General features: G+C 41.3%; 1 protein-coding gene across 3 annotated transcripts in view; it reads right to left on the reverse strand.

The window, feature by feature from the left end:
• The window catches only part of tox (thymocyte selection-associated high mobility group box), a 42,306-nt gene extending 24,479 nt beyond the window's left edge, over positions 1–17,827 (reverse strand). Inside the window, exons 1-4 of one of the 3 annotated variants that reach the window (XM_035634992.2) lie at positions 17,650–17,826; positions 17,267–17,338; positions 4,543–4,608; positions 2,228–2,335 (exon numbers count right to left, since the gene is read on the reverse strand). In XM_035634992.2, coding sequence (XP_035490885.2) covers positions 2,228–2,335; positions 4,543–4,608; positions 17,267–17,338; positions 17,650–17,802 — 399 coding nt within the window. In that variant the 5' untranslated portion in view covers positions 17,803–17,826. Of the gene's footprint in view, positions 1–2,227; positions 2,336–4,542; positions 4,609–17,266 lie in introns of all 3 variants that reach the window. The other 2 variants (XM_035634993.2, XM_035634994.2) reach the window with 2 other exon arrangements.
• Positions 17,828–20,728: the final 2,901 nt, after the last annotated feature.

A 20,728-nucleotide genomic window follows, 5' to 3' on the forward strand; every position in this document is an offset into this window, starting at 1 on the left:
AGAGACTCTTCTACTGAGCTACAGTGAAACCACATACATTCGGAAAATAACATTGATTAAATATTTTGTCTCTTTTCTTTGATTTCTTGGAGGGACTGGGAGCACCAAGGCAATGCTAGGGAATATTCATGGAATGTCACGATAATGCTGTATCATATGTCCTAAAATGGTCAGGTGTAAATGGACCCGTTTCTTTGTTTGCCTTCTTGTAAAGTCACCCAAAAGCTCTCTCTTCTTATTTCTGCAATCAAGAATCTTGTAATTCAGTATCATCGAATCAAGTCACCTGGCCCAAAAAAGTAGCATGTGTTTTTCAGCCTGGGCCTCTTGCTGTGTGCTCGACATCGTTCTCACTACACTGTGTTTCAGGTCCGACAGTGTGTTGCATGGTCCTTCTCCTGACACAGAGTCCCGCAGAAGCAAAGAGCTCTGCATAAATCACACTGCCTGTCTGTTTTCTCTCTCTCCCTCCCTTGTCTGCTCTATCTATCATTTCTTCAACTTCTGCATAAATTACTCCTTTCTCTCTCCGCTCTCCCATTCATGTCAGTACAATAGCCTGTTCCCTTTGCACTGGGAGCTTCTAGAAAGACTAATGTAGTCAGCATCAAGTTCTTTCACACATGTTGCTTTCACATTGAAAACACACTTTTCACAACTCCATGTTCAATTGCGTGACAATGTCTGCTGGACATACTGGACCAACGTCTACCTTAATAGAAGATTGGTGAATAAACGAGGCAAATAAATGAAATGTGAGGGTGGCTTATTTGTCTGAAATTTAAATCCAAGAAGTATGTTTTATGAACTGGTGAATAAATATGTAAAGAATATTTGACTCTTTCTACCCAGATGAAAAAGTAGTCTTTGATCTTTCCGTCTGTAACCACTTCAACAGACAACAGGCAGTGAAAGTTACACTAAAATCAAACAAATTAGCCATCGTTCTCTCTCTGTTAAAAGCAACGGGTAAAAATAGGTTTCGCGATTTCTACTCAAATGATCAAATACAAGGCCCAGTGAGAAGCCGCAGTGTTTCTCTGGTCCCTGATCAGATCAACCACTGAAGATCCCTGTGGTTGAGAGAAAACTCATATGTATGGGTGAGAGAGCACCGTGTGTGAATGTTATGCGGATCATAGGCGGCCTTACCTATGTTTCAAGCGTTTCAATTGAAACGGGCGTCGCCCTCCAGGGGGCCCACAATCGACAGGTCATTTGTATGTGATTAATGTATATTCTTGTCTGTATTCTGTGCGCGCTGGCGAGCTGTCACTGAGGAGCATGAACAGCACTTTAAGACAGCTGCGTAAACATGGACAAAACCCTCACTGATGTGGACGCTGAGGACCCCGAGATGTCGGCTGCTGTCAACGCCGTTCCGGCAAAAAACCCCACTGGCCTGCAGATTCTTAGCTACATTTACTAACTTAGTTGAACTGTATCAAAACCTCAGCATTGCTCCTTGACTCATGGTGACAGTGCCTGTGACTGTAGCGAGCGGAGAGAAGAGTTTCTCACGCTTAATGGAGCAGTAAGCGATTCTAAAGCAAAACATGTTTTGTAGAAATCAGCGAACATTTCCTCACGTTCCGCTAGCTGTCGGTTCTGTGTGCGCGCTGAAAAAAATTATGTTTTTTGCAACTCAGCCCAGGATCTGTAAATTGAAAAGAAAACAAATGGCTCGAGTAGCGCCACGCAACACAGCGAGTGCAATTTGTAAACATCACCCGTCGTCAGCTTAAGAGACGTGCGGGCGGGTGGCGCTGCAACGCCGCAGTTTTGGCTTGGTGTCTTTATCATCATTGAAACGGGCCCTAAGATGCATAAGGCCGCCAATGAACACGTTTGAAGTGACTAAAATAAATAGGGCCTCAGGTCAAGGGCAAAGCTACTAAGAAAAAAAACCCAAACATGAGGGATGTGTGCATTGTGTACCAGCACAACAGTCTTTAAATGAGATGAAGTGATTGGATATTTTGGTGGTCATTTGATGTGATCTGTGCTTGGGTCCGCTTAGACCAGCGCAAATGCACACAACAGAAGGCACAGCTGGGTTCTGTAGTGTGCTTTGCTGAAGTGTAAAAGTGTCAAATGCAGTTTTTCACTTACAGGCAAGGAACATATAGTAGCAGCAAAAGTGCAGAACTGCAGATGTAAACATATCCATGTTGTTGATGTCTAATTTCGAATGTGTGTTTGTGTGTGTGCGTGCATGTGTATTTACCCATGGTAGACGGTGTGTGTCAGGCATGTGTGTGTCCCTCCTCCAGTGCTGTGAAGGTTGGATTGGTGACACCTTGCAGAGAGGGTGAGGGGGCTGTGGCACACGAAACTGTTGGAAGAATCACAAAGACAAACAAAGGTTCAAACGGGCCCACAGGTCAGAGGTAAAAAAAAAAATCTCATGAAGAGGAGCACAATGCAACACAGAGAGAGAGAAATTACACGCACGCTCTGTCTTCATTTATCGACTGAGGAAAAGTGTGGTAATCACCATGTTGCACATTTATCAATTTCTATTGGGTCACACCTGGAAGCGTCCCAGTACCACCACACCCAGTGAGCAGTTAAATATGGCTATAACTATAGATATAGATAACAATCAGTATACTGTCAAAGGAATAGTTAGATTTTTTTGGGAAATAAGCTTGTTTGGTGTATTCCAGAGAGTTAGATAAGAAGATCAATATCATTCTACAATACAATAACATTACAATAACATCTCACTGCTGCTTCATTAATGACAAAAAATGACAAGGACAAGGGTCCGACTGCTTCCTTATACACCTTATTCCTCATTCCTGTACAAAAGATTGTGGATGAAAATTAACGTAATTTGTAAAACCTAACCCTGACCCTATCTGACCATTGTGAGGAAGCATTACGGGGCACTCACACAAACATATCTGATGCATGAACGGAAACACTGCTCATTCAATTTGAATGGGGAACCACAATGCATTGCTAAATTGAACTATGGTTCCATTGTTTCCCTCTCCTTGCATTGCTTGCCATAGAGGTCGAGAAAAGCGGAAGTTTTCAAGCTACAGCTGAGGCGCTAGCCAATCAAATCAAGTTAATGCAAATACAGGTCCTGCCTGATATCAAACATCAAAATGAGCCATGAGAGGAGGAAGCGTCAGCTGGTGAACCTGGTATGTGTTCATCTGGTTGTGTGGTTTACTTCCGATGTGTTTCCCATAAGCATTGCATGGACAGTTAGCATGACACGTTAGTTAGCACGAAAGATGGATATGTTGTGTGTCCTCAGCAAGAATATTCTGTGCAAACATTTCAATATAGAAACTTCCGTGACACCACAATTGCATTTAAAAAGCAACTTCTGTGACAGTTCATGCACAATATTGGATTATCATACATAGTAGTACAGCAGCTCTTTTACAGCCTGGAGACAGAAGACGTCTCTACTGACACTGGTGTTACAACATGCTTTGTCTTGCAGTTAATACAATGTCCTGCAGTAATTTAGAAATGCATCTGGACATATAGAGATGTAACGGTATGTCATTTTAACATCACGGTAATAGTGACCGAAATGATCACGGTTACCACCATTATCGCAGTACATAAACCTTTCAAAAGAATGGCTCATCGTTCTTTTTTTTTTCTCGAAAAGGAAAAAACACCCGGCAGAGACCAAAAATCCTATCTTGTGCAGAGATGTGTGGTCAGCTGCGGTTTTAATGATAATTAAAATAGCAAACAGTAGAACTAACCGTCTGGAATTTCACTGTGGTTTACCGTGAAACCGGTAATCGTTTCATCCCTACTCGTAAATATATCATGCTCTGGTTCTTCTTTACTTCCTTAACCATGTTAGCAAGGAGACAATATTAAAAGGATAGTTCAGTGATTTTGAAGTGGGTGCATAGTTTATATGTTACCTTATGGAAATGGTGATCAGCGATGTCATTTAACAGAGTTTGGAGGAGAAGTGGAAGAAGCGAAAGTCTCAGTTGATTTGCGGATTGATACTGCACCGGCACGAGTTGGCGCAGTAATACATGGCCGAGGTACGCTTGAAAAAAAAGTGCAAACTTCAACGTCTGTCACGCTGAAAACTCAAGCAGTGAAAAAAATATGTCCTTTAGCGTACAACTGAACGGATATTTTTGTTTTAGGTTACATTTAGGAATGTGGTGAAAAAGACGTTTTTCGGGGGTCCCCTCTGCAACAGTGGAGCTCCGACTTTCGCTTCTTCCACTTCTCCTCCAAACTCCGTTAAATGACATCGCTGATCACCATCTCCATAAGGCAACATATTAACTATGCATAAGTAACTCATACAACCCCACTTCAAAATCAATGAACTATGCCTTTAAGGCACTTCCTCCTAATATCATGAGCCTGAATAATGGATTTGACGTACTAGAAAAATGTAATAATTTATTTGCTAATTACATTACCTATGTATTTGTGAATGTTGTGCACACACACAACATGTATATTCACTTCACATGGCACACAGTCACACACAAACACGCACGCACACACACACACGTGCACACACAAACACACCTGATTGGTGGAGGCGAAGTCAAGGCCTGCTTCTGGCATGCCCAGGAACATGGTGTCCCCGTCCAGCTGGGAGGAACAAAAAGCAAGAGCAACAGTGTCAATAAACTATGAAAGACAGCAAACAGCCAGTCCACTCTGTTTGTGCCATTTCCAGCAGACACTGAAAATCCAGCTGTTTGTAAAAGGTTGTGAACAGACTGACAGTGACGACAGTTTGGTGAGCCTCTAAATGAGAAATTTCAGTTTGGACTTTTCAATAAGTTTGAAAAGATTTCTGAAGACGTGTTTTCCATTAGTCATTATGGGCTATTGAGTATCCACTCAAAATCTATAACACAAAAAGTGAAGAGGTCTGAATACTTTTTGAAGCCACTGTAACTGTCCATCACACAGAGGCTGAGATGATGTTATTTAACACTAACTGTCTATTGGTCAAATGAACGTTTATAGTATTTATAGTATATCAGATGTCAGGAGCCACTGTTGCGGACAAAAACCAAAAGTGTACAAATCCTGAAACCACTTTTTTGCAAACAGAAAATATTTGATACTTTTACCTGAAAAATATTCATCAAATATTCATCATTACCAAAATGACATACTGATCAATTATTCCATTACCTGTTATAACAGTATATAAAAATTACAGGACTTGCATCGTTGTATTAATATTGTTTGCTTCATAGCGTCATATCAGCTGCTGTAACCATAACCAAACCAAACACAAGGAAAACAAAATATCTATAAATCATATTAAAGTAACAATGGTGACTTGGAAGCATAATCATCGTCCTGACAAATATACACACACACAAACTTTTGAACAGGTGGGCAGAAGTAAAGCACACACACTAACACACACACACACACACACACACACACACACACATACGTAGAGACAGGTGTAACTGCCCCATCCATTCGCCAGCTGCTGGGGTATTATGCAAATGAGGTGTAGGTTTACAGAGTCAACAGAGCCAAAACAGTTTTGTGACACACACACACACACACACACACACACACACACACACACACACACACACACACACACACACACACACACACACACACACACACACACACACACACACACACACACACACACACACACACACACACACACACACACACACACACACACACACACACACACACACACACACACACACACACACACAATTTGTCTAAGGCTTGTTCTAAGTGCTTTACACCAAAAAGTTCCACAAATGAAATAGTTACAATTTTGAAGCAGAGGATGAGATTTCCTATCTAGTCTAATCCTCATTCTTACTCTTTAACAAAGAGCTAATAAGTTATTCAGTCCAAACAAAGGAGAGAAAGAGAAGGGCAGACATGTCAACCTCACTGTCAAATTTCTTCCATTTACCTTTGACGAGGCCTAAAATATGACATGTATCACACAGACACACACATGCAACACACAAAGAGCCGAATGTAACACAGTGCCACAGATCCTTTTTGACAGAAGATGAGAAGTAAAATGTTGGATTTAAGTGAACGTTAAAAGTACTTTTACTCCAGCTTGATCCTCAATGACTGCAGTACAAAAACAGATTTCATTATAAATAATACTAACCAGTGGAGAGCAGAATTGATTTCTGTCTTCTTGGGTACCAGTAAGGAAATGCGGGTGAGTTAGGGCTGACTGACTCATTCATACATAAAGAGAATTGCAGTACTCAGGGCGAGAGAAAAAATTAAAGTTTGAACTGTAGTCTCAAAATCTTAATTATTTTCATCAAATGAAGTGATCTAAGATAGAAGAAGTCAGTACTGACAACTGAGTTAATTTATCAAATTTTAAATGAAAATCAAGTATAACACCATTTCTTGCATGGGACTTTGAATTCAATGACAGAAGACTGAGGGCATGGTAAGAGATATTATATAATAGAGTCCAACTAAGGCATGTATAGGGAAAATAAAATAAGGCCCAACATGGAGCCTTGTGCTACTCCAAAGGAGGTGGGTGCAGGGGAAGAGGATAAATTATATAACCATGTTTTGTGAAGTAACAGTGACCTTGTTTTTTGACCTTTGAAAAACAAATTCTTATGTTCATCCATGTGGATGTCTGTACCAGATGTTATGAACTTCCCTCCAAGTATGGATGATATGTCATGTTCACAAGAATGTGACATGAGGATATTTGAATGGATGGAAAGCCCCAAAACTTAACCTGAGATTCAATTTGAGATGTCAGTCTCTGAAATATCCCCATGATGGAGATAAATAATTTTAGTTTGTGGTACATTAAAAAAAAGACAACACAACTCTCTCCATAAACCAGTGCCATTGCTACTCGGATAACCTTTCCCCACCCCATTATAGTTAAGAAATAGTGCCAATGAAAACACAGTGATGGTTTGTTGGGCAAACAACAGGTTTCCTGCACTGGTTTACTCATTAGAAGGAAACACTTGTTTGTTTCTCTGCAGGTGATCAAGTGAGCCATTAATGATTAGTTATAAAGCATGGTTTATTGTCAGGTTTATTTGTCCATGGCTAATGGTTTAAGAAGATCGAAATCATTTTTTTTTTTTTTTTTAGATTTTTGCATCCGAAAGTTGATCTGAGATCCAAGCATAAGACGACTCTGACCACTATAGTTTACATTTAATAGTAACCAAAGCTGCCTGGCCACAAAAAACACTAAAATACACGTTGGTACACCTCGCTATTGTGTTCTAGGAGAATGCAACACAGTATAGCTACAGCAGATACCAAGCCAGCTACAGGCTTTTGTCCTACAATTTTGACATGTGCAGTACAATGGATGCTGCATTGTCTGAGCCTTAGTGTGACGCATGTCTGTTTGATATTCTTTGATCTAGTGAGACATTTGTGTATATTTTTCCATCACAGAAGTATAACACCATCTAAGTCTCATCTGCTCAGAAGGGGCTATGTTTAAATGTATTTTCCATTTAACAAATACATCAGGATTCCATGGGTCGGAGCTTAGCTGACAGAAAAAAACACCTATTATTATCATATCTTTTATATGAAGAATATGAAGTGGGGTTTTTTCTGTCACTGTAAATGTGCTGTTTAAAGTTCCTTAACAGACAAATGACATTTATGTTAAGCTGCAACTATTATACAAGATAATTAGGGCTGCAGCTAACAATTTTTTTATCTATTAATATATCGATCATTTTTTCGATTAATCTAACAAATATTTTTTGATTAATCTAACAATTATTTTCTGATTAATCCTTTGGTTAACTAACCAGATATATACATACATATATATTTATAAATATACACATACACATAAATATTAATCAGATATTTGGGTCAGAGTAAATGAAGATACAACACAACATAAATAAAATATTTCCTTTTTCGCCTCAAAAAAGAAGCCATTTAGAGTGAATATTCTCTATTTTACAATGCAGATGAAGCTGAAAATCGTCCATTCAATCCATAGCACAACATCCGAACATTATATCTGCCAAATGTCATTCTGATAAAGGGAAGTTACAGGCTTTATATGGACATGGTCAGCTGTTCCATGTGAGGCTTCTCACTGTAAAACTCATTAACAGGGGCAAATTTATGGATCAAAACACAACTCATCATGACAAAATATTTAAAGTAAAACGTAGTTTATGTTTGGCGCTGTTTTGCGCAAATTTCCGCTTAACTGGCATGTGTGTGTGTGTGTGTGTAAGACAGTGTATGAGAAAAAGAGAGAGCAGGGGGGAAGGAACCTTACAGTAAGAGATGGCAAGGTTTGTTATCAAACCAAACCACCCCCTCTCCCACTTCATGCCCTGTCTCTCTCCCTGGTTGCATTAGAGTATACGTGTGTGTGTGTGTGTGTGTGTGTGTGTGTGTGTGTGTGTATGTGTGTGTGTGTGTGTGCGTGTGTGTGTGTGTGTGTGTGAGAAAAGCAAAGGTTTGAATAACAAGCAGCCAGCTAAGTGGATCAGGGTGGAGGAAGGGGGAAGAACGGGGGAGAGAGGCTATTAGGATGAACGACAAGGACAAAGGAAAAGAGAGGAATAAAAAACAGTGTGTTGAGGAAAAAAGGGAAGTAGAGTGAGGAAGAGAAAGGAGGAGTGGCTGGGAGAAATTACAACTACAGTTTACAAGAGGATGGAGGAAATACTAAAGAAGGGAATATACAAAAGGAGATAGAGTGATACTGAGAAACTGAGTTTTATTCCAGCTCCCTCAGACATGAATCTGATTTCCTCTTAAACTAAATTTGAGGGATCATTCAGGCTTTTAAGAAATACAAAAGGTTACGTTAAATCACTTAATATTCAATCTGAAAAAAGGTACTGACGTCCGCTTATTTGAATCATTCATGGTTTTGGGCGGCGTGTGAAACTATTTGGTTGGACTGTACTGAATGGATTTCTGTGGACTCTGTATCAGGAGACATAAATCAACTCAGAAGCCTTTACAGTGAAAGATAGATGGAGAAAGAGAGGAGTGTGTGTGTGTGTGTGTGTGTGTGTGTGTGTGTGTGTGTGTGTGTTTGTGCGGCGTGCCTGTGTTTCACAGCGATTCAGATTTACGTATGTGCTTCAGCTTAGCAATTGTGTGTCTGTCTTATCTGTCCCCATGACAACAATATAAAACACTGTAAATAATTTTACGTTTGTTCAACAATCAAATATTCCCCTGCTTAAGAAAAAAATACAACAAAAAAACAACTTAGGTCACTGTTGTTGAATGACTTTTGAAAACTTTCAAAATGGGGTGAGGGCTAAATTTCTGGAGAGATTTGACTCTCAAACAATGCATGCTGGGAATTCAGTAATTTTACGGAAGAAAATGTTTTAATTTGAAACCAACAAAATTTTGTATGAAGTTAATGAGAAAAGAAAGATTAGTTGATTCCACTTAAGTCCTGTAAGATGTTTTACAGTGCACTGACTAGGGTTGGGCGATGTCTACCGAATTGCCAGATGATGATTTGTACACATTTAAATTTTGCAATCATAGATTTTAAATAAAAAAGGACGTATGCCACGAGTCTGACAAATGAAGCCAATGCGGAAGTGCCTGAAGACTGTATTCTCTGGAATCACCAGCAAATCAAGTCAGTTTCTGTAGAAGTCTATGAGAAAATGACTCTACTTTTCACTCAGTAAACATTTTCCTGAGGAGTTTATGGTTCAATCTCTAGTTCCAAGTCTTCTTCATTACAGCATGATGTCCATTTTGTAAATAATAGTCGTATTTGGAGTAAAATACGCAATAAAGCACTTTACTGCATACATTTTAGCAAGGATACAGCGTGATTAACAGCTAGTACCCTCCAATAGGTACATGGTTGCAAATAATCTTTTCACTCAAATGGTCATGAACATCTTCATTCATTACTACTTTTGCAGGAATTTGTAACTTTGCAGGTTCAGAAGGTGTGTGTGTTTGTGTGTGTGTATGTGTGTGAGTGGAGGGGGGGGGGGGGAGTTGCAACTTCCGACTTGGAGGTCGGTAATAACGTTTTTGGAGGTATAATGGAATGATAACCCCGATTTCCGAGCTCCCAGGTATAATGGAATGCAACATAACAGTGTTTAAAAAACATTTTTCACATGTTTGTGCTTGCATAACCAGTGTGACAATAAGCATCTTGAATCTTAAAATTGTAAAAAAAAAATATGAGAGGCTTAATATAAAAATAATTACCAAAATGTTCTTGCATTAGGCTCATTTAATAGATTTGAAAAACTACGTGATTTGATTGTATAAGTGTATGATTAGAACAATAGCACAGCACAAAAAATTGCAACAACTCCAGCATAATGCCTCAGGAAGTGATCCCATCTCTTCCACCACCAGTTAATTAATCCAAGCCATTGTCGCTAATAGAGTACACACTGAACAATGCAGCAATGATTGCAGTATGTGATTTGACTGCAATATGTTTGTTTTGGAAACGAAATGAAATCTTGATAATTAGTCTCTTCTGGCAGTACTCTACTTCTGCCCATCTGTTCCATTTGGCACCCTCCCCACCACTACCAACCAGGGGTCCCTCGACAGTCTCGCCTCCACGATGATTCAACCAACTAAAACACCTTAAGCCACATCGACACATGAGCACCAGTGCTGTAATTCACTCAATCGTTGGTGTGCGTCGAGCGGTGGGTGGGTGTCTGGCGAGATCTTCTATAACAGGAATGACGGCCAACATGGACAGACGGATAGACAGACTGACTGGTTGTTGTTCTGATAGATAATTAGATGAGATGCCGACACTTTGGCTGGTTAGAAAACTGTAGGAGGAGACAATAGCAGTATGCAACTGTAAATCTACTGTGTATCCTTTTAAATAGCTGTGACCACAATACTGCAGATATATACATTCTAATTAACTTCTGTAATCCTCGCTGACTTTCAGCTGAGGGTTTGGTGTGGAGTGGAGTATTCTGCACTGTAGAGTAGGACCATCCAGTTTATGCCACTGCTAGTTGCCAGCAATCACAATAAGTTATCTCAGCCAACTCATGTGGAGCAGATTTATTACTACTACAACACAGAGTATGTACCTTTCACGTACACATGAAGCCCAACACTAATGAGAAGAGGGTGTGATGATAATAAACTGTCCCTCAAGGTGACTTGAAATCACAGCCTGGGGGTTCACTCTGGGGTGGGTGGAGGCGGGCTATGAAGAGCTGCATGAGCAGTGGCAGGAGTAATGCACTTGACTTATTAAATGCAAACTTTGTGTCTGCATGTTGTCGACTTTGAAATAGATTTCCTGTCTAATTCTTTTTAACAGATACTGTGTGAATAAGCACCCCACAATACTTATAGAGGCAAATTCATAAATTTGCTTTTGTGCCACACAGTGGGTTTTTACCTTAAGACTGAAACCAGGGAACTTCTACATACAGTGGGGTCCAAAAGTCTGACACCACGGATTGACTTCTCAAAAGTCTCAGACTTTGGGATTATTATTCTTAACTGAGAATGAAAATGATGATGATGATACCACACCAGAGCAGCAGTGCACATATCTGAGTTCAGTTAAAACAGCATACCTAATGAGCTAATCCTAATGATTTGCATGATTTGAAAACAAGTCATTACTGCAGATGACGGCCGTATGACCTCTTGACTCATCACAGTGCCAGATCACAAGATTATGAATTATAGTATTTGGTGCAATTGATTATTTTCCCCATTCTGTCCTTTGCTATTTCCCGTTTAATAGCCTGTCCCTCACTGCTTCTCTACAATTTTTGTCATCCTGTCGCCCAGTGAAATAAAAAAATAAAAAAATGTCATTAATACCTCCAACCTTCATCTATACTTATACACATGAAAGCATATATCACATGACCATTCATGTACACTGGGCTTGCATCTAAACACAAAACAGATTATCTGCTCTATAGTTGCTTAGTTGCAAAAATACTATAAACAAGGAACAGGAATTATGAAAGGTAAGAGCAGGAATTTATTTTCTTAGACCAACAACGAGGCGTAACTGTTACTGACAGTAAGAGTCAAAAACAATTTTAATTCCATATCAATGTTGCATTCACTTGTAGATGGGTTGTGACCAAAAAGAACCAATCGGGAAGTAAATGTGAGTGTCTACGATTCCATTGTTTCCAAAGGTCTCCATTTTTGCTTGTCCAGACTGAAACGCAACCCTGGAGGTTTCAAATTAAAATGGGGCCAGCTGTGTTTCCAAAAGTTTAACGTTGTGAAAACTCTCGAGTAGTGTGGACAGGAGGTTTAAATGTTGCAAAATTATTGTGTTTAAAAACAAAAAATATATTAATGTGGCTGTAGCCTGAGGCCTGCTTCTCGCCTCCCTCTGTCTCTCACTCTATTTGCTTTAGAAATACCTTACCAAGCTTTCACAGCCATCGTGTTTACATTAGGCCCTCTCGCCCTCGCCTTCTCCCTCTCCCTGTCCCTCATGCACCGACCCTTCCTCTCCTGCTTGGCCGGATTCATCCCATTCTCGTCGCTCTCTACTTTTGTCAACTCTCTGAAGGCAGCAGGCTTAGTTAAATAGTTCATGTATTTAAACTGCTACACCACAAATACATCTTCGTCTGAATATAATTTCATTCAGACGCCAAAGCCACCTCATGATAATGCAACAATTTATGCCTCATATTCATGCCTGTGGGCACTCATTATGAGCTCTATTACCCAATCAGGGCTCAGCATGGCTCACCCGCCTCTGTTCATCCATCCGGCCCTCAAGAGTATCACAGACAGTGACACTGAGCTGGTTGCTGGCCACAGAGACACCTCCTCTGACACTTAGTATATGAGAAGTCGCTTTGTCAATGATGGCAGAATATAAATTTAAAACAAAAACAGACAGAGGGAGCAAATGTTTCCTGCAGTAAACTCTGTTGAGGCAATACAAATATGCAGAGCCATCTGTCATTTAAGGTACAATCCAGCTGATGTCACCTCCTGTTAGAAATAACACCAAAGGTTGACGTGAAACCTGTTAAACCTACATACATCAAGGTTACATGAATCTTAAAAGATCAATAAGTGATCCATGAGGTAAAAAAATGATTAATAAAAAGAATATATGCCAAAAACAGCAACAGGAGAGCAAAGGGCACTGTGCAGTGTTTCCCCTAGTTTTACAGGTTGGTTTTTTTTGGGGGGGGGGGGGGGGGGGTCTTTAAGGTTAGGTTTCACAAATCATGTTGTTTCATTCAAAATCTTTTATACAGGAATGAGAAATATATGTTATGGCATTATATGTAAAATACAAAAAAAAAAAGAATTATTAAAATTAATTTGATTCAGGGGGGGCGGGGGCTCCCATTGGAGGGACGGGGTGACCCCCCAATTCAATGGTAGGGGAAACACTGCTGCGGGTACGAGTACAAGTTACAAAGTTAGAGATGTTTTATGTTGCGTAAATAAATGTGTATCATTATGAAGTGAGGCGGGACGAATAGTTTATATAGTGCATATAAATAGCCTATATTATGCCTTGCTAAAGTTATATCACAGCTCAATGTGATGTTATCTAAAGTCTTGATTTGCATAATATCATTCAGTGTTGTATACAGTTAAGATAATGGAAAGGGGCATTCCCATTTTAAAATCTGGAATCATCTAATGTTGGACATTTTTTGCTTGAATATATTATGACTAATTTGCTGATTAGCTGACGATTCATGTTTCAATAACAATAACTGATTCTTGCCGCTGTTTTTCCATTTATTGTTTAAAAGGGAACATTACTGTTGCCTGTCATATTATTTAAAGTTACTGCTGCATTTTGTTCGACACAGAAGTCAAGGGAGGAGGTCAGGGTGGCTGGTCGATGTTGTAAGTGCAGCAGTATAACACCACACCAGACTTATTTAATAGTTATAAAAGCAGCAGAGATTTCGCTAATAAGTACTGTGGTGCAGATTTGATTTTAAAGGGATAAAATTGCCATTTTTGATCATTAAACTACACATATTTTTCAAAAACACAAAAAATTAAAATCTGATTTACAAATGTGACCCTTTGCTCGCTGCCTCCTGTATTCTTTAACTGTCCTGAAATGTGTGTCCTGTGGCAAATTTAATTGATTGGACATAGTTTAGAAAGGTACACGGTGTGTATATACTGAAAGGTCCCATATTTCAAAATGCAGGTCAGACTCAGGACATAAACCAAGCATGAAGTCAACAGAACTGGGGACTCTCTGTAGACCTCTGTGATAAAATCACAATGTATGATGTATGAATCTTTACTGTAAATGAGAGTGAATCAGAAACTACATTATCCATGTATCTCCCTCTCACAAACACATTGACCATCTGTCACAGTTAGACTGACCATTGGCAGCACCGGGAGAAATACCGCCCAAGGCGTTGTCCCATTAAGACATACATAAAAGTAAGGCTCCAAAGGTTAATCATATGGCGATATCCTCCCAAGTAATATTCCCACAGAGTTTGGTGAAAATTCTTCAACGAGTTTTTGCGTTATCTTGTGCCCCCCACCCCCCACACGCACACGCACTGCAAAACCAGCACAATAAAGGGTAATAAAGTCTGCAAAATCTGAAGGAATAGGAGTATTTTCTAAAGCCACTGTAATTTCTGTTTAGTTGAGATGGAAAATGTAGACCACGAGAGGCATTAACACATCCGTCTCTCTCTCTCTCTCTCTCTCTCTCTCTCTCTCTCTCTCTCTCTCTCTCTCTCTCTCTCTCTCTCTCTCTCTCTCTCTCTCTCTCTCTCTCTCTCTCTCTCTCTCTCTCTCTCTCTCTCTCTCTCTCTCTCTCTCTCTGACACACACACACTTTTATACACTGTCTCTATTTTTCCCTCTCTCTCTCTCTCTCTCTCTCTGTTCTCTGACAGTAATATGATCTCTTCTATCAGGCCGACAGAATCTAAAGACACAGAGAAATATAGCACAAACCTTAGTGGCCCCACCCCCACTACACTCTCTCCCTCCCTCCCTCCCTCTCTCTCTCCCTCTCTCATCTACATCATCCCTACCCCCAACAACCCTCCTACTACCTCTGTGCAGTCCCTACCCCCAACCACACAGTTCTCTCTCTCTCTACATCCCCAGCTTCTCTCTTTCTGAAACAAATACATTCACTGACAACACACATGATTCTGTGAGCAGAGCATTACTGAACTTCATGTTAGATTCACAGCTTAAAAGCATCCATTTGGTATAATGTACAGTCATTTACCATGTGATATGATGAGGACAGTAAAATACTTATAAAAACTATAATCTAACTAACAAAAATGTGAATGTGATGTCTGTCCATGCCCAACCAACACATACTCAGGTCAAATTCCAAACTGCCTATACACAGTGTTTACTATGAGCGCATTTCTCTGCCAAGGCCAAACAATCCTGCACGTCTGTCTTGTTCTTATAATAGAAAGATTAAGGGCAAAGGGAAGTAGTCTGCTAATCTGCATCAAGTTGTACCAACTCATAGATCATAATTTGTCTGGTTTTCCTCATCAAGATCCAAACATTACTTCCTAAGAAAAAAAAAAAATCTGGAAAAATAATGCACAATCTTATAAAGTGAGGTAGAGTGATTTAAAAAAGATCTTGGATCCGCCCCTTACATCTGCACCACAATTTTATGGATTCTTCCCTGGCCCATGCCTTATCCCTCCACCAAGTTTGGTGGAGCAATTCTTTATCAAATCAGACATAACCTCCTTGGTGGGGTGTAATAAATGTCTGTCTTTTTAGTGATTCATATGCAAGTAATCTACATTTTGCACCATAGAACGTCAATCAAACTGGGACAGACACTGCCAATCGAATGTCACTATTTGTTTTTCCAAAGATTTATTATATTGTTTTCCAGGATTTTGCTGGAGCTGCCTCTTCACTGATCATTTTAACTTTTTTTCTTTTGTTTCACAGCAGCAGCATCTGTTTCGTTTGCACATTGCATTGTAACAGCAGTTACACATGTAAGACAACAAAACTGTACAACAACAGCACACTGAAAACACAATATAAACCAACATACCATACCAATATGGTGTTGGTAACTATCCCACCACAGGTCACACGTGAGCTTCTGGTTCCCCATTAACCCTTGTGGGCCAATGATGAGAACTACACCAAATTTGCACAAGTCAGATTTATCTGGATATTATCTGATGCTACAAACATTTTTGTTACTACCTCCGACCCCAAACTACTTAACCAAAGATTTTGGCGCCCGTCCAGACGAAGGGATGGGTCCCAGAAATTTTGTTTTTGTTGTTAACCCTAACCCTAACCCTGCGCTCATTAAATAATTAAGCAATTCATCATTGTCACATATATATTTGCAAAGATGGAGGACTTCTCCATTCCGTGTAAACAGTTTCTAACAGCAGGACCGAGGGTCCTTTCCTAGTCTAGGGGTCTGTCCTGACTCTGACCCTGACCTTGCTCTGGAGGGAGAAAGATAGCATCACAGACACACCATGAGGTATCACAATGCAGCTGAGAGGGGGGAAACTGTTGTAAATTCTAGTTAACATTAGCTATTTTAACCCAAACTATTCCACTTATACTAATAATGTGGAGCACATTTAAACAAGTGGGAGTAGTAGTTCATGACTGAAATAACAGGCAGCGTATCTATGTCGTGGGCTGCACGGTGGTGTAGTGGTTAGCACTTTCACCTCACAGCAAGAAGGTTCTGGGTTCGAATCCCGGTTCAAACCAACCAGGGCCTTTCTGTGTGGAGTGAATGTTCTCCCCGTGTATGCGTGGGTTCTCTCCGGGTTCTCCGGCTTCCTCCCACAGTCCAGAGACATGCAGAATGGAGTGAGGTTAATTGAAGACTCCAAATTGACCGTAGGTGTGAATGAGAGAGTGATTGGTTGTTTGTCTCTGTATGTGGCCCTGTGATAGGCTGGCCACCTGTCCAGGGTGAACCCCGCCTCTCGCCCAATGTCAGCTGGGATTGGCTCCAGCCCCCCCCCCCACGACCCTTAAATGGATAAAGCGGTAGACGATGGATGGATGGATGGTATCCTCTGTCTAGTGAAGAAACTGGGACTGTGGTTACCTCATTAGCTGCGTTAATTACCTGTGGCGTGAAAAAAGCAATTAATTACCACTTAATTGTCCCAGCAAGAGCGACGACTGCAGAGGCGAGGCGAGCTCGTTAAGGTAACACAAAGGTGACTTTCATCTCGACACAATGGCAAACAGACGCGGTTTCATACTTCCTCCCCTCCCTCCCTCCCTCCCTCACCTTGTTGGTGCCGAAGGCCGGGTCCGGGTAGGAGAGCTGTCCGAGCCTGGAGTGGTTCGACGCGGCCAGAGCCTGAGGAGGAGGCGGGTAAACTGTCACATCCATGGCTGAGAGTACATCCACTTCTCCCCCACGGAACTCTCCTTCCCCTCCGACTTTCTCTCTTCTCGCTCCTCTGTCGGGAACCGACGGGGAATAAATCGACTTTTCTCTTTCTCTTTCTTTCTTTTCTACAAAGTTACGGGAGTCGAGAGCGACGACAGCCGCGAACTAAACGCGGTCTCCCGGCGGACGAGTCGGTGAACTTTGCGTCGCGGCTCTCCCGCTCCGGTGGCCGCTGCTCCGACTGGCGAACCGAGGAACGGTGCAATTCGAAAACCCACCTTCCCAGATGCGCGTGTGCAGTTGCCTGGGACAGGGGACGTCGTGGGGCCCTGTCTGTCCCGAGGTGGGACTCGCGTGTGCCGTTCCGTGCTGCTGCTCCGCCGCTCCGCCGCGCGTCTGCTCAGTGCCGCGGCGCTCCGCCGCCGCCGCATACAAAGAGCTCCTCCGTCAAGCTAGCGGCGGACAGGCCGCAGGAAAACCCGGATGTGCGTTTTCAAAATAAAAGCACGAGTCGGGCGGTTTGAAGGAAGCCCCAAGGAGCTTGGAAAGCTGATCTAAATGTTGACGTGACCTCTACACTGACCTCAGTCACGGGCAGTAGCAGGAGTGGAAAACGTCATGAGGTCAAGGAAAGGTGTAAAGGAGGATTCACAGGGTCATATTCGCTGAGGAAGTTTTCCTAAATCTTGAAGTGACCCAGAGGTATTTCATCGGCAGCCATGATAAGAGCTGTTCTGATTCCCTGAATACGTAGGAAAGGTGCACGAACGTAAACGATTCATGATAACATGGTAACTTACGTGATGACGTGCGTCACTTCTGGGTCGTATTCATACTCTTCTTCTTCTACTTCTACTTCGGATTGAATTGTTTACGTCCGTGCTTGGTGCGTCACGTTACATATCGCTGCCTCAATGAATTGTGGGGTTTCCATATCTCCTTTCCTTTCGCATAGGAAAGTCCATTGTACCCTGTGCTAAAGGAGATAGGAAAGGAAGCATTGAAGCACCTTTCCTATGCATTTAGAGAATCAGTACAGCTCTTATCATGGCGGCCGATGAAATACTTCCAGATGACTTCAAGATTTAGGAAACCACCTAAGCAAATTTGAAAATTCGACCGCACCCATAGTCTGAAGGGGAACCCTCTTTAGCGGACGACAGTAGTTTTGACACTACACTTTCTATTTATTTTTACCTGAAGAGGATCCGGAGGATCTGAACGGCACAGTGTGCTCCATATAGAGGTGCAGTCAGGTGTAATGCTGTGTTAGTTTGTGTTATATACTCATTTAATAGTTTATCTTTATTTTAATTTTATAATCATATAATGTCATCTGACATTTGACATCTTCCTTCTTTATATTTGGATGTTCTAATGTATTTATTTCCATAACTAGGAACATATTTACCAGTACAGTGTTTTGGACATTTACATTTGTCTCTGTGTGTTTATTATATATATATTTTTTTTTTTAAATTATTAATTTAGTATTATTTATTGTTTATTTGGATTGTGAACAAGTTGTCCATTTTGGCCAGGTTGTACAATATGGCTTGTGTTTTTGCGTTTCATTCGTCACCTCAATTTCAAATCAACATTTTTATGAATCAGAAGTCAACATTCAACCCCAGTTGATCATTATTGTTGTGTTGGCTGTCTATAGGCCACTGCACAGAACCTGCTCGCTAAACTTCCAGTGGCCAATAACACCCCAGGTCCACTGTGTGTCAAGTTGTCTTTGGTGAAGTCATGAAGCCGACAGCTTCTGGAGGATCCTCTGTTCCACGGGTCCCAGCTCGTTGCTCAGGACTGTAGCAGACTCAGAGCACTCACTGTCAAACTGGGACACATGGTAGATGCTGCAGGTCCTGTTTTTCTTCCGTTCCCGGCCTCTGGCTTATGAGGAAGTGGACATGCTACATGCTGCCTGGTGAAATGTCAAACTACTGCCAGTGCACACTTGTGCATGATGGGAGGCAAATCACTGCAGATTCTGTGTTGAGGCCCTGAACAAGAGATAACTGAGAAGGAGCTGTGGAGGGAGAGGATGATGATTGTAAAACATTGTGGATGGATTTTTTAGAAAGCACCATCAAATATAATGCCCAGTGTTCTGTAGTGGGAGGTTCTGCAGGGAGTGCTGGCTGTCAACAGTCTGGTGTCTGAAATGAACCCCACAAAAATGTGCTTTCTTTCAGCTTCCAGTTGATGTCTGTGGAGAATCTCATTCATCCAGGTCGCAGTTATCCTAATGTGTTGAACCAGAAGCAACTGGACTTGTTGTAAATTCTGGAAGACAGCACAGAACTGAAGAAGTCTTTTGGACGATGGGTGAAACAGAAGAATCCTCAAACAAATCCAACTGTTTCATGGAGTGTCAAACACTGGCACAGGCCGAACTGTCAATTTACAAAGGAAAATAGTTTCAGGCGCTCAGAGCTGCTATCTTTGTGCCTCTGGTGAAGGCCGCTGTTGATGAGCGGATTCGTCAGTGGAGTTACACTCGAGCCACCTGTTCTCTTGTTAAGGGTAATTACATTTCTACTGGGGGGTAACTTTGCTTTAACCGATTGTTTTTATTGGGGTTTTTTTTATTATTATCTGAGCTGACCTTGGTTGGGGTTGTGACACTGGAGACATGACCAACAGTCTTCCAGCTCCTTGCATCTTACTCCGAAGATTTTCAAAAGAGCTTTTAGCTTTTGAGAGCTGACGTCAGCGCAGCAGAGCACTGAAGAGGCAGCTGAGGACCCATCAGTCCTTCAAGCTGGAGATTCCCAACATTGTGTCCTGCAGGGTAACAGATAGCCAGCTATAGTCTGCCACCAAAGCTTCAAAAGGACCACCTAATGTTTTCTAACCAGTGTTCTTGAATTTGATGGGAGAAAAAAATTCAGTTAGTGGTTTGGGCAGAGCATAATACTCTTATGCCATGGTGTGTCCGTGGTTCTCCTCAGTCCACCACTACTAGGATGTCATTCGTTTGAAAGTTAGAAATGCCAGACAAAGTTCCTGCAGCTGCTGTCCCCTCTACTTTAGACGGAAATAGTGGTGCTCACATAGAAAGAGCACAAAATGGCCAACATGCCTGCACTGGACACAGTTGTGCTTGTTGGTCAGACAGTTTTGGGTAGAGCAAACCCCTGCAAGCAACAAATTTAGTCATGTTTCAAAACCAACGAACCGAATGGTCAACTTTACTGAGAAAGAGCCAAGGTGTGAGCTAACTAGTTGCATTACTATTTCTGTCACGGTTCAACAAAGCAACTGTATGAACACCTTCCTGAGTCTGACAATATGTTCTGCTAGTAAAATGATTATCCTGCCCCACCCCCCATAAGCTTATACTATACT

This window comes from Scophthalmus maximus, chromosome 5, assembly GCF_022379125.1.
Source record: "Scophthalmus maximus strain ysfricsl-2021 chromosome 5, ASM2237912v1, whole genome shotgun sequence".
Taxonomy (NCBI): domain Eukaryota; kingdom Metazoa; phylum Chordata; class Actinopteri; order Pleuronectiformes; family Scophthalmidae; genus Scophthalmus; species Scophthalmus maximus.